The sequence below is a fragment of the Coffea eugenioides genome, chromosome 7 (assembly GCF_003713205.1).
Source record: "Coffea eugenioides isolate CCC68of chromosome 7, Ceug_1.0, whole genome shotgun sequence".
Lineage (NCBI taxonomy): Eukaryota > Viridiplantae > Streptophyta > Magnoliopsida > Gentianales > Rubiaceae > Coffea > Coffea eugenioides.
The window spans coordinates 10,002,620-10,016,350 of NC_040041.1; the positions used below are offsets into that span (position 1 = coordinate 10,002,620).

General features: G+C 34.4%; 1 protein-coding gene across 3 annotated transcripts; it reads right to left on the bottom strand.

The window, feature by feature from the left end:
* Positions 1-2,327: 2,327 nt before the first annotated feature.
* LOC113778039 (acetylglutamate kinase-like) lies at positions 2,328-5,096 on the bottom strand. 3 transcript variants are annotated; one of them, XM_027323289.1, is made up of 4 exons: positions 4,968-5,096; positions 4,721-4,772; positions 3,727-3,782; positions 2,328-3,528 (listed from the first exon to the last, which is right to left on the bottom strand). In XM_027323289.1, the coding sequence occupies exon 4, from the start codon at positions 3,424-3,426 to the stop codon at positions 2,374-2,376; it is 1,053 nt and encodes a 350-aa protein (XP_027179090.1). In that variant the 5' UTR covers positions 3,427-3,528; positions 3,727-3,782; positions 4,721-4,772; positions 4,968-5,096; the 3' UTR covers positions 2,328-2,373. The 3 variants fall into 3 exon arrangements, with proteins under 3 accessions (XP_027179090.1, XP_027179088.1, XP_027179089.1); XM_027323287.1 differs by lacking the exon at positions 3,727-3,782; XM_027323288.1 differs by lacking the exon at positions 3,727-3,782 and having other exon boundaries at positions 4,946-5,096.
* Between the last annotated feature and the right edge of the window lie 8,635 nt (positions 5,097-13,731).

The window sequence follows — 13,731 nt, forward strand, 5'->3', positions numbered from 1 at the left end:
AAAATTATGAGCCTAAGTGGGAAGGTTGAGTCAAGTGTTGCTGAAAATGTTTTTCGCAGGAGATTCTGAGCAGTTTTGGGAAATCTATTATATCTTTGTGTAGAAAAATCCGAGTTGAGTCTCATTTGTTGCATTTGAAACTAGACTCATAGCTCTTTTAATCGTGTAAAATTCATGGTTTGGTTCACTTTCTATAAATACCAGCAAAATTTCAAATTGGGCTGAAAATTCAAGACTGTCCTATTTTTGCACTTAGTTGAGCAGTGAATTGAGGCTGAAATTTGACTAATTTATGGACTGAATTTTATGGAAGTGCCTTCTAGAGAGTTGTAGACTTTTGAATCTATTTTCTCACGGTATAAGATTTATGAATTTTGGACTTATGAAACTCAAGTTATGACTTTTCAAAGAGCGTTATAAAAATTAGAATGAGGAGTTTTTCTTGAACCTTGTTTGGAAATTTTGAAAGGTTTTGGCCAAATCTTGGATTGGAATTTGTCTCGTTTCCTCTAGCTTTAAAGTGAAATTTTGCTCAACATAACTTGCTAAGCAATTACCCTCGAATGTGCTTTTAAAAGGAGCAACAAGTTTGAATTAAAAAGGGGATGAAAAGCGGAGCGTCATGCCGAGAGTTTTGTGGGAAAATTTCACTTGTTTGATATTCAAAGCTTGGAGGATTGTTGGTGTCTTTGCTAAGATATAAATGGTGGTTTGGTGAAGTTTTGAATTATTGATGTGAATTAAGTGTGAATTATTGGTTTAATAGAACTTTCATGACAAGCTAGAGACGTGAAAGACTATTTTAGAAATGTTAGTGAGTGAATCCTGACGAGAATTGAGTAGACGGTCAGCCAAACTCTTGAGTTCGCGCTAGGGGGAGGTGGAAGCGTCATATCCCACATATGGATTAATTGTCAGTTGTCACCCATGTTACCCTTAGATAACATTTAAATTGTGGCAAAACATTGTCAGATAGTAAAGTTTGTACATTTTATTGTCACATTTTATAATATGATTGATACGGATTTGTTTGGATAGAAGTTTATTTGGATGATTTATTTGAAATAGTTACTGTAGCACTTTTGTGATGTGATATACATGAAATAAAAAGGTGATTGGGTAGATAAAAAAGCAATTGGAATTTGTGAAGTAAATTATTTTATTTCACAACTATGCAATCCAAACACACTCAGTACTTTGCTGCCTCTGGCACAAAAATTCTTGGAGTGGCTTGCCAAATATTTGGCATAGTTTGAGATGTCTATGCCTGTGAGCTTCATTGAAAAAAAAAAAAAAAAAAACTCTATCCCTCAGTCACTACTTCGTAACATCGAATATTGACCTATCCTTTCTACTATTTATTCAAAAAGTTCGAGAGAAATTACCTAAAAATAAAGGAATATAGTACAAGATGATGAAAGTAAATACAATTGTAGTCTACAAGTAATATAGAGCATATAACATGTCGTGTATGCATGTGTAGCTAAAGTGACAGCTTAATGTACCCTGCTCAGGCTGCTCTGTGTTCATTGATATGAAGATGATTGGAGTACGTGTTTTAAGAGGTTTTGGGGAAGATGCATCTAAGAAAATCAGCCATCCAATCTTTAAACAGATGCAATATATAGCGTCTTAATGTATTGTGCTTATGGTATATAATTTTTTTATTATGATAGTTTGATAATGTGGGTAACAAATATATGTGTCTTAGTCTTGGGCTTAGAACATGAATATGCGGTAACAAATATAATACTTTTCAATTTTCCTTTGTCATTCTTTTGCTAATGGTGCACTAAGGAGTTCTTTTGCTGAGTTTTATATTTAATTCCCCTAGAAAAAGTTAATGAGATAGGCAGAATTGAACAATGATTAAATCTCACTATTATTTTATATCGCTTTTGAGTTTGGATTTATAAATGTCTATACGCTAGCAAATTGTCCAAAACTGATTTGTTGAAACTTGAAAACCTCCAAATTGAATATTAAATTCTTCAGCCTTTTCTCAATCCAAACATAAGAGATTCTCTTTTCTTGGCTTTTTTTTTTCTTCTTTCCTGATTGCCATTTTAGATTGACTATATTCTAAAGTGGCTAATTGTTTGGATGGAATTGTTTTTCAAAAATTAATTTTTTAAATATAATAAAAATTTTTAAAAAATGCTTTAAAATTAATTTAAATTTTTTTTAAAATTTTAAAAAATATCTCAAAATATATTCTAAAAACTCTTCTACTCTTAAATATTTTAAAATATTTTTTAAAAATATCCTAAAATATAATTTAAAAAATCTTTTATAGCAAAATTTTTTAAAAATACTCTAAAAACAGCTAATCCAAACGGCACGTAGCTTTAAACAGTGTGCAAGCTACCCAATTTATCCAGTGATCATTGTTCCTACTCCATCATCAGTGAAAATCTCGAGGAGTAATGAGTGCCGTACTCGTCCATCAATTATACTTGCAGCCCTGACACCTTGAGCTACGGACCTCACGCAGCAATCCACCTTTTGAAACATCCCACCTGCAATCTTCCCATCATGCATCATCCTCCTCGCCCCTTTGATATCTACTTCCTTCACCAAACTTCCTGGATCATCTCGCTCCTCTAGAATTCCAGGCACATCAGTCAAAAGAATTAACTTATCAGCTGCCAAGGCAGCAGCAACCTCACCCGCAACTATGTCTGCATTGATGTTGTATGACTGGCCTGTCTTGTCAGCAGCTATAGAGGCAATGACTGGGATATCACCATTGGCAATGAGTGCTCGAAGCCCTGTGGGGTTCACAGTGGCTATATCACCAACGAAGCCAAGCTGAGCAGAATTTCGGGAAGGCCTGGCAGTCAAAAGACGGCCATCCATACCAGATAAGCCAACAGCAAAAGCCCCTGCCTTGTTGATTAAGGTAACAAGATGTTTGTTAACTTTACCCGCCAATACCATCGAAACAATTTCCATGGTTGTTCCATCAGTGACACGACGTCCATTCACAAACTTGGGCTCCATGCCCATCCTACCAAGCCACTGGTTGATTTCAGGACCCTCACCATGGACCATGACAATGCGAATACCAACAAATTGGAGAAGAACCAAGTCAGATATTACAGATGCTTGAAGGGCCTCAGACGCCATGGCTGCACCTCCATATTTGACCACAATTGTCTTGCCATGGAACTTTTGTATATAAGGCAGCGCCTCCGAAAGGAAATCGCCTCTGTTTTGTGCTGACATGGAACGTGCTTCAGGTACAACTACTGGTTCTGATGAAGTCTCGCGGCAGGAGCTCTGAAAACTAAGAGAAGGATTGGTATACTTATTCCTACTCCATTTGTTGATGCCTATGTAGTATTTTGAGGTGAGATTAGCATCAGGAGATTTGGATGCTTTTATCAAAGGGGAAGAGAGAGGGAGGGATTTAGCAGACAGCATTTCTTCTGCCTAAGCTCCTTTTGCGTGGACTATTTTGGTCAAAGCAAGAAATCCAAACCAACCACACTCCGAGCAAAATGCGGCGAACTAGGTCAATGAGATCTGCAATAATAAGAGACTCCAAATTGGAACAGCAACAATTAAAATTTGTTTTACAACTGCAAAGCAATATAGTTACGTACAAAAAAGCACACATCGTTGTGTGAAATTTGGGACCAGAAAACAAATTTAGGATGTCAAAATCACAATCTTTATACGTCAAATTCAGAGCCTAGATTACTAATGAAGAGCTCCACTTACAGGTACAAGGAGGGTGTTGGAGGAATTTTTCTCTTCATAGGCTGATAAACAAGCATCTTCCAGATTCCAAAAGGTATTATTCGTAAAAAGAGAAAAAAACAACAAACAAAACTGCCACTGAGGTTCATATAGTACTAGAACAATTAAAGAACTGCTCAAGTGCAAATCATACAAAAAGTTCAGCAACCAGCGAAATTTAAAGCCAGCAAGAGGGTTCAGGAATTTCAAGATTGTCATGTTTTTGTACCATTTGAAACTCATTTCAAAATATAATATTAAAAAATTCATTTTGGGAGAGCGAATACAATTTTATTCCAAGTTTGCCCTTTTCTTGTGATTTCTTAATTATCATAATACGCCGAATTTATAACTTAATCTTTGCAAATTGATCAATGTCTCTTTAACAAATTTTGTGTCATTGGTTCGGACAAAATAGGTTAAATTACTTAAAAATTATGAATAATTTATAGTACGCTTAAAAACAACTTGCAATAATTCATAACCATGAGAATACCGTTTTGAACTAACTTAAAAATAATACAATTATATATATTAGCATGCTGTATCTTTTTAGTTATCAATCCATCGATTTGGGAAAAAAAATTCAAAAATGTGTAAATGATTTATAAATTAACTCAAAACACTTTAATTAAATGAGAGGAGACGAACAAATCCTAGGGTAAATCGGAAGATGAGATAGTGTACATAGAAGGTAAATCGGAAGGGCAAGCATAAATTGGGGGGAAAATCACTAATTTTTTTGGCCAATAAGAATGTTTTTTTAAATATACTTATTAATATTTCGATGCCTTAAAATACCACATAAAACCAGTAAAACGCAGCTATATCTTCTTAAGAAGCATAAGCAAAAACTTATCATAAGAGTAAATAGCCAAACATATAACACTAATATTAAAATATTTAAAAATATCAGCCCATATAATATTAACAAAAATTTCAGCAGATTAATGATACGAATCAAAGGTAAACTAACCTGGAATGAACAGAATTTTTACTGCAAAACCTTTTCTATTTTCGGACCAAAGCTGAAAATTACAAGAAAAAAAATACGGATCAGTAAATATGTTCGTGGTGCAAAAAAAAATAAAGAAAAAAAGAATGGCAAGAAATACCAAAAAAAATCCCTGAATTTTAGGGTAAAAGTGTACGCGTAATCTGTGGAAAAATTTGTGGGTTTCATGTCTGCAAGTACAAATACCTGATAAAAGGAAGAAACTTACAGTGAAAATAAGAAAGAAATTGCGGTGATTGTCAGGCATAAAAAAAGGAAGTGAAAGGGGGAGAAGAAGCAGAGAAGCCCGAGAGAGGAAGGACACAGAACGCTCGCCGCAAAAGGAGGAGACTGGAGATGATCAACTGCGAGGGGGCACAGAAATGTAGACCATTTGCAAGTTGAACTCAGCAAAATCAAATTCTGGGCCTTGCAACCCAAATCAAATTTATGGGCCTAGAACCTAAAATCCAATTAGGGGCTTATAGCCTGAAACTAAAACCAAAAAAAGAAAAATATGCATGATAGCTTAAAATTTATGGATTCATTATCGGACTTTAGAGCCTTTATATATTGTTGTTATTAACGTGTTGTTTAGCCCAAATACTACAAGAATGATTCAGAGCCACGAGGCCACTTATGTGACTCTGAATACAAATAATTGGAGTATATATAATAAACAAAATTTGTGCTTGAATGATATAAACTGCAAATTTGTATCTGCGTAATCCTATGAATTTGTTGTGAAGTTCCGTGATTTATTTGGCCTATATGAAGAAGGTACTCTACTTTGATATACTAATTTAGTATTAGGCCACTTTACACGTGGAACAATTTCCTCTCTCAATCAAAGTACATTTTGATTGGTGATACATAGACCAAAATGTGCTATTCGTCTTACATTTTAGTTTCTTGTGGCACCAATATAATGGGGTTCCTTACCCCAAAAATATTACAGGATCAGTCTTAATTCGAATTGGATGGGGACAAATAAATGGTTGTAAAGTTAGTTAAGTATAGCCCAGAGAATACACGTCAACTGTGATTAACTTATTCTGAATATTCAGACACATGGGAAATTCTAAGCCCCCTGTTTGCAAATCTTTTGCCAATTCATGACTTTATGATGGCTAATATTCTTGGGGAGGTGACCATATTGATGGCTTTGTAGTAGTGGTTCTCAGGTTTCCCCTTTCTAAGGGGCATCTATCTAAACATGAGGAGGAGCTGGCCAAGTGTAGCCCTTCTAATCATCCCAATTGGAAGCCAGGAATGTCAAAGCAACCAAAAGGATGTTGATTGATATGTTTGAGCCGAAAGTGTAAAAAGTTACGAGGGTTTCACTTGGACTGATAAGCTTGTAATGAATGGTTTTTGGTCTCCATTTCTTCTTTATTTTCCTTTTTTGGGGTGACACTCCTGTTTTCCCTTGCTGATGGGGAAGCAATTGCTTCCCCTCCTTGCTCATCCTCCTCACAGATCTCTCTCTAAAGCAACTCAACTAGAACTGATATCTCCCTTCATTTTTGGTTAAAACTTTCTTGAAGCAGGTAAGGATTGGGAAAAGGCAAAACCGGCCCCCGTGGGAAGTTGAACTAAAAGTGGGGTTGTTAATGCAGTTGCCTGGATCGAAAAACTCACTCAGGCAAGCAAAATCCATTAACTCTTTTGGTTGGTAAGGATAGTTCTCCAAAGTTAAAACGTAAGTTGAAAGTAGATTCTAAAGCTCATGTTTGAACTCAGAGAGCGTTTGATTGTCCTTCCTTCATCTGCAGCATGGCCATTGATTGGCAAAAACAGAAAGAAAAATTTCTTAGGAAAAGAGAGCATATAATTTGGTCAACTATTACTAAACATATAATAATGTGTGTTGTCTTTGAGAATAGCTAGGAAGGGAAAGAAAGAAACACTCTACTAATAATCGTGTGAGAGTTCAAATTTCCAATTAGTTATGTTTTTAGGGATTTGAAGTCCAAACATCTTTGTTAAATATGGTCTAAGATATGGCATAATTTTTCTTGCCCCAAAAAGTTAAATTTTATTTTTCCCTATTAAGTCTAGATTGCCCACTAATGATTCCCATAATGACCCTAAATTGAAAACATTTCTGTTGTTGAAATTACGATTTAGTCATGATGACAGAAAGGAGTAGAATTTAAGAAGCAATTCTCATATTTGCACCAAATAAAAAACGCTTCTATCGATGAAATTACAATTAAGCCACAATGACAAAATTAATACCAATAGATTACAATTCAACATTTTAGCAACTCAAAGTGAAAGCACTTAAACAACATTAAACCACCACTAAAATACTAAAAAAAAAAAAAAACCTTCAAAATTAATTTAATATTAGAAGAATGTTAACATTTTCTCACAAAAGTTAACCCTTTTCTTTTTTTTTTTTTCTCTTCCCTTATAATAATGATGACCATTCACATCAAGAAATGGCTGGAAATGGTTGCGCGTACAAGACAGGCGACAGCTCAAGTACGCAAGGGGTGGTGCAGTCCATTCCCCTCGATCAGCGAAGCATCCGAACGTGTTGTTGGTCAATTTGTCACATGGATGGTCGTAGAAAGGGTTGGCTGAACAGTGAGTGAGGGACCCCTCCCAACACACACATTCACGCACTGAAACACAAAGGAAACCCGTGATTTTTAGCAGCAACTGCTGGTGCTCCTGTTCCCGATTGCCAACTGTATATCCAAGTTGTAGCTCTTGTCTTCTCACATCCCTTTGTCCCTTTCCGGATTTTGACCTTTCCCTTCTTTGATTTTTGAATGACCTAATTGCCTTCTTCTTATGGAAATCATCTTAATAATTGATAACACATGGGGATTTTGTTTCTGAAAATGAAGTGCAAATTTCTTGATTTACTTAAAAATACAAGAAAGCAAGAAAGATAATAAAATATGTCATTATATCAGTAACACCATATATCTGCAAATCTTAGGATCTACTTGAACGGTTCTTTTTAAAGTGTTTTTTATTTTTAAATTATTACTATACTCATTTTATCGTGAAGATCATATGTGAATTAAAAATGTAGTTAGGGAACGCTTCAAGAATTTTTTTTAAACATGAGTTTTCTAGAAATACTAGTATATGTGAAACTGATTTTTTTTTTCTCCACTTATTGTTAATTACTAATTTAATAATACTATCTCAAGATATTTTCTATATAAATTTTTATCCTCTCATTCTAGGAAAAAAATTGATGAGTCTTTTATTTGTGAACTAATGATGAAATTTAAACTTTCTGCTCTCCTACAATCAATTGTTTTCGATGTTGTGACAAATGAACAATCAAGTCAATAACACCGGGGAGGGAGAGATTGAATAGTACAGAAAGGAAGAGAATATAAATGAGAAATTCTGAAATCGAGATTTTTCAGTCATACTTGAAAAAAAAAAAAAATTCAATGACACCATCATTTGATGCCACGCTTGGGCTCATGCCCATGGACTAATTGGTTCTACTTAGCTCATTTGTCGCTGAGTGTTCTTGGACCAGACCTGCCCCGCTTTGGCTGATTAGGTAAAATTAAAAGGTATACAACAATTACTTGTCCAATTGAATATAATGGTCGGTTCAATTGAATTGAAAAGGACAATGACCAAGTAAACAAATGGTTAAAGCTCAAGTGGACAAATTTTTGTACCCTTAAAAGGTGCACAAGTCCGCTCCTGCTTAGCTTTATGCATTTACAATTTTTTGTTTATAACTAGACTTAATAATTACTAATATGCGTTTAGTCCCTTGTCTTCTCTAATTTTTGCTAGTATCTGTCTAATGTAGCACGTGTATAAATCATAGTTCTGCCCCAAAACTATCTCGAATTAGCATTATTTGATTTTTATAACTAATGGTGTTATCTTAACATGGCTGCACCATTCAAAAATCGAGTCAAGTTTTTACTAAATTTTTTTTGTGTTGAAACAAATAGAATTAGAGATTCGAAAAATTGTCATCTGTAAATGTAAAATAAAAAAAGTCAATGTATAAATCGATCTTATTTTCTCATAAATTGAAGGAATTGTCAATAGGAGAAAGAAAGAGTTGTCCTCTTCACTCGATTTGATAAAACACATTCTATACACGGTTCAATATATAACTTTGCTACAATTGCTTAGACTAGAGTACTGAAATTTCTCCTCAATCATCTTTTTTTTATTTTTTTGTTATCGTCACTTTATCTATACTACCCTACTCTAATCTAATCTTAGGGAGGGGTCTAACTAGACCTACAGGAAATTAATGGGGACTAAATCACTATCAGAATAGACAAGTGTACTATGCACTCGTATGAATTTTTTGAAAAAATCACATATTGTGGCAATTTTGTAAAAGGTATGCTATTTTGAAACTTACAAGAACATTCAAGTTCCTTTCTGATTGCTTATTCACTCAAGCATATACATTATTCGAGCCGCCAAAATGAGAAAACACACCTATAAAGATTGTCGCATGGTTATTTTTTCCTTTCTCCTAGTTCAACGGTAACTTCAACTTTATGTGGACGCAAGAAAACGTTACATACCCTTATCAACCGAGCCTACATTGCTTAGTTCGAGCAAACAATGCACATATGTTCATCTCCTTTTTTTTTTCTGACAGAGTGAGTGTCCGGGTCAATTCTTACGGAACCCGACTTATCTCACTCCGGCTCGAGAGGAGAGGCCCCTTTCTCTCCAACACGATAATCACTGGGACTCGATCTCTGATGGAGGAGCTGGACAACGACTTCCAAAAGGCTGTCGTGACCAAACGAGCTGCCTAGGAGGGCACATATGTTCATCTCCTTGGTCACCACAATTGCTCTTCTTGAAAGAGTTCAAATTGGTATTTATCACCATGGTCACACTCACCAGCTCCCCAACATCTTCAAAATAAAACGACTTTCGTTTTTCTGTCTAAAAAGTGAGTTCAATTGTCTAGTCACTATTCTTCAACGGTCCCAAGGGCCAGCCACAGAATAAAAATAGTTGTCAAAGTGGGACATCTTTGTATTTTCAAAAGTGCATTTCTGCAATAGATAATTGATATACGCATGGAAGAGCAGCAAACTGCATTAATTTGGCACTGTATGAGATAACCCATGTGCCTTCTTGGTCAATCTGTCACACAAACGACTATTAGGAAAATTGGTCGCAAAATTGACCGTTTGAGGCATTCAGAAACGGATAGATCAATGGATGGTGTTGACTTGATTTTTTTTTTTCTTTGGGTGGAATTTTGCTCTCGTCTCTCTGTCATTGGAGCTGGGATTGCATTAGGGTTAACTAGTTGGAGGCAGATTTTTTTATGGGGACAAATTGAAAGTTTACACTTCTGAGTATACAGTTGGTGTTTCGTGGTTTTAGGCCTTAATACTCGGTTTAGCATAAAGTATAGTAGAAGTAAGTGATTTTCAAGCTGTCTCATCTGAGATGACAAGTTTGGTGGGAACGAACTTTTTATGCGTGGGAACTTAACTTGCAAGGATGGCATAGGCAAAAATGGAATATTGGAAAACTGGTGACATATTTTGGAAAATTAACTGTATGTCACCAATAATTAGGCTTAATTATACTAGATGCTCCATCACAAAAGGGTCAGTTGCAATTTCCCCCTGATTATTTTAGTAGCAATTTGCCCTTAGGACCAACAAACCATGATAAAGGTTTCTCATGGCCTAGAAAATAGGTGCCATGCTTTATAATTACTAGTCATTAAGGCACATTTGAGATGTGTCACCTGATAATACTAAAATTATTTACAAAAAAATATTGTGTTTGGGTAGAGTATTATTTAAAATATTAATTGGAATAATTACTATAACATTTTTTGTCATGTAATAAATGTGAGATAAAAAAATTAGTTGAGAATATAAAAAAGTGGATTGAGAAATGTGTTTACAATACAAACAAATTATTATTTGGAATAATTTAGCAATCCAAACACACTAGCGTGGCAAAAAATTGTATGGGTTGAACTGATTACCAAACAAGAGAAAAGAAAGAAAGGAAAGTGAAAAGAATCAAAACATCATATTTTATTAAAACCGCCTTATTAATAGAGGTTACATCTAGCATATACAAACATAACAGATGTGAAAGAATGAAATTACAAATCTAAAAATTGATTAAAAAAACATTGTGAAGCTCTGAAAATACTCAAAGATAAAACACTGCATATGTGTATGTTTCAATCGCCAACATCAAATCTACTAATTAAGTACTTGAAACTCCGATATAATGGTGAGATTTGATGAGATAGATTTAGGTAATCCCAAAACTAACAACCAAATCGTACCAAAAAAAAAAAATAGATCTAACAAAAGCAATAAAAGAACAAAAAGACTCTCATTAGAAATTCTTAAAAAAGAAAAAACTCTCACCAGAGAGTAGGGCTATTCATTTTGATTAGAAGACCCTAATAAACAACCCTACTCGAACTGCAAAAATACGGGATCCGAACCAGTTTTAGCATGTGGTTCGGGTAGTAGGTTGGGTTGACATGGGTGCGAGAGCAGCGAGACAGGTTGCAGTTGACATATTTTAGGAATCTTGGGTACCTGATTCGAATTAAATATAAGGGTAAATTTGAAAACTTATTCATTAAAATTAAAATGACTAGAGGAGGATCTAACCATCTTTCATCAAAACTTCCATATTTGAGATGTTTTAATTTATTATTTGAACAATAAAAGTTGATAACTTGTTACGCATGTCAATTATATATATATATATATTATAAATTTTTTTTAATTGTTGTGAACATTTGACATTTTAAAAACTTGTCTACTATAGATATGTGAGCATTGATGGATGTATGATCCTTTTTAACAAATGATGTGTTAATAATGAAGTATTTTATATTTTTAGTTAGTTTTCAATTGTTAATTATTGAAATGTATTTTTTTTTTAACTTAGGTACTGAGGTTAGAAGTCTAGATGTGTCGAATATTCATAATCGTGGACCGATTACGGTTCAATTTTTGTATCGAATCACTAGAATCGGATCAAGTGTGTCAGGCATCCCATAATCATGGATCCATTACGATTTAGTTTTTTTTGTCGAACCGATAGGATCGGGTCGGATCACAAACTTGTTTCACGAGTCAGGTATCCAATCCGTGAACACTTCTACGAGTTAGCCCTAGAAGAGACTTGTTATACATGAAAAGGAAATAAAAAGAAAGTCATGAGAAGGAGGGAGATATAGTATCCCTCTTAAGGAAGAAGATGGTCTGTTTGCATGGAAATGTTACAAAGACAAGGAGAACTTAGAGGTTTTTCAAATTGAAGCATTAATGCTTGTGGTTTATGAAAATTATACAGACCTTTTATGGAACAACTCTTTCAAATTGTATCTATCTATGTTGACAGTGATCTATATTTTAAAGAAATCAAACTATCACAAATTGAAGGTTAGAAGCACTTCATTTTCCAACGATGAATTTAATGCAAAAGTATGATACGCAAAAGGGACAGTAGAATCCCTTGTGGTCTAATATGTGATTCTTAAAGATACCATAATGAATGAGTAAGTTCCGATAGATATTTTGTACTTTATTTTGTTAAAAAATAAAACCATTTTACCCTCTGAGCAAAAATAAAATGGTAACAAATTACATAACACCACAAGGGTCTCACGCTTTATACTCATATAGTGTACGTAGTTTCCTGAATTCTTTTTTGTATCCCCAAGAGATTTTATTATTTGTTTTACCTAATTTTTTTATTTTCATTTTTTTATTGCTACTCTTTTATTTGTTAAGTTTGTGCTTTGAATCATTTTTTAAATATAGGAAATATACTTCACATGAAATAAAAGTAAGTTCGTCAACCAATATCCCCTCCCAAAAGAAAAGACATGCAAACAATTGCAATAAAGCAGAATTGAACTCAACAACTAATGATGGTATCAATCGTCTTGCGATGACTAGTGCATCAAAAAATCAAAATGGTCCAAGTATGATCCCATTGCTTTGGAGGCAAGAATGTCATCAAGAACAAATAGCCTGGCAGCCCATTAATCTAGATTAACTTCGCTGGAATTCTTATTGGCACTCTATATATTAAGACTAGTATTCCACTTAATTTTTTTTTAAAAAAAATGATATGGCAATGAGCACCAGTACCAATTTTTTGAATGCCAAATAGTCAATTAGGAGAAAACGAAAGAAAGATGGAAAAGGTACCAAAAAAATTTTGGAAAAAAAAGAAGAACATTCTTGTTCTTTAAGTCAAATTGAAACCTTTCTTCAACACTAATAAAAGCCAACTAGCCTAGGACCAATGGCCTAAATCCCGTTTCCATAACTGGCAAGTGTTTTATTGGTGGAATGCAAATTTCCTAAAGGATCCATGGACGCATTAGAACTTCTTGGTCCCACTTGATCTCTTTCTCAAAGCTTCTTTTCAATGGAAAAAAAAAAAAAAGAAATCATATATAAAGCTATTTTTGTGCTGCTTTTTGTCTGCGTGGCATTTGAGTGGAGCTACAATTATGATTGCTAATTATAGCCCTCGTTTAGATAAACCTAACTTGTCCTGTGTGACTAAGAAATTAATTATGGGGGCTAACTTGCTCTAGAATATGAATATCAATCGTTTGATTATTGTTTGTTAGAGCATGTGAAGATGGATATGGTTCAAACTTAGGTCACAAGTTTTGGAAAAGCACTCAGAAAAACTGATTGATTCTTCAGAAACCAGCAGCATTTAGCACGTGTGATTGGACAATTATGCCATGGACAGGTTAGGTTTCCTAGTGATCAATATTGACAAAAGCACAAGCATGTATGGTTTGATTTCAAAGTTTTGAAGGCTTAGCGACACCTGGTCCTTAAAGGAACCAAGAATTAGTAAGAAAGAAGAGGGAAAATGTTGATCAATCTATATGAAACATGGGTGAAAAGATATGATGGATTAGCCAAGTTGGCGAAATTGTTCAAACCCTTTAGTTTCCTTTCTTCCGCGGGGAGCTCTGCGAGCTTGTTTGA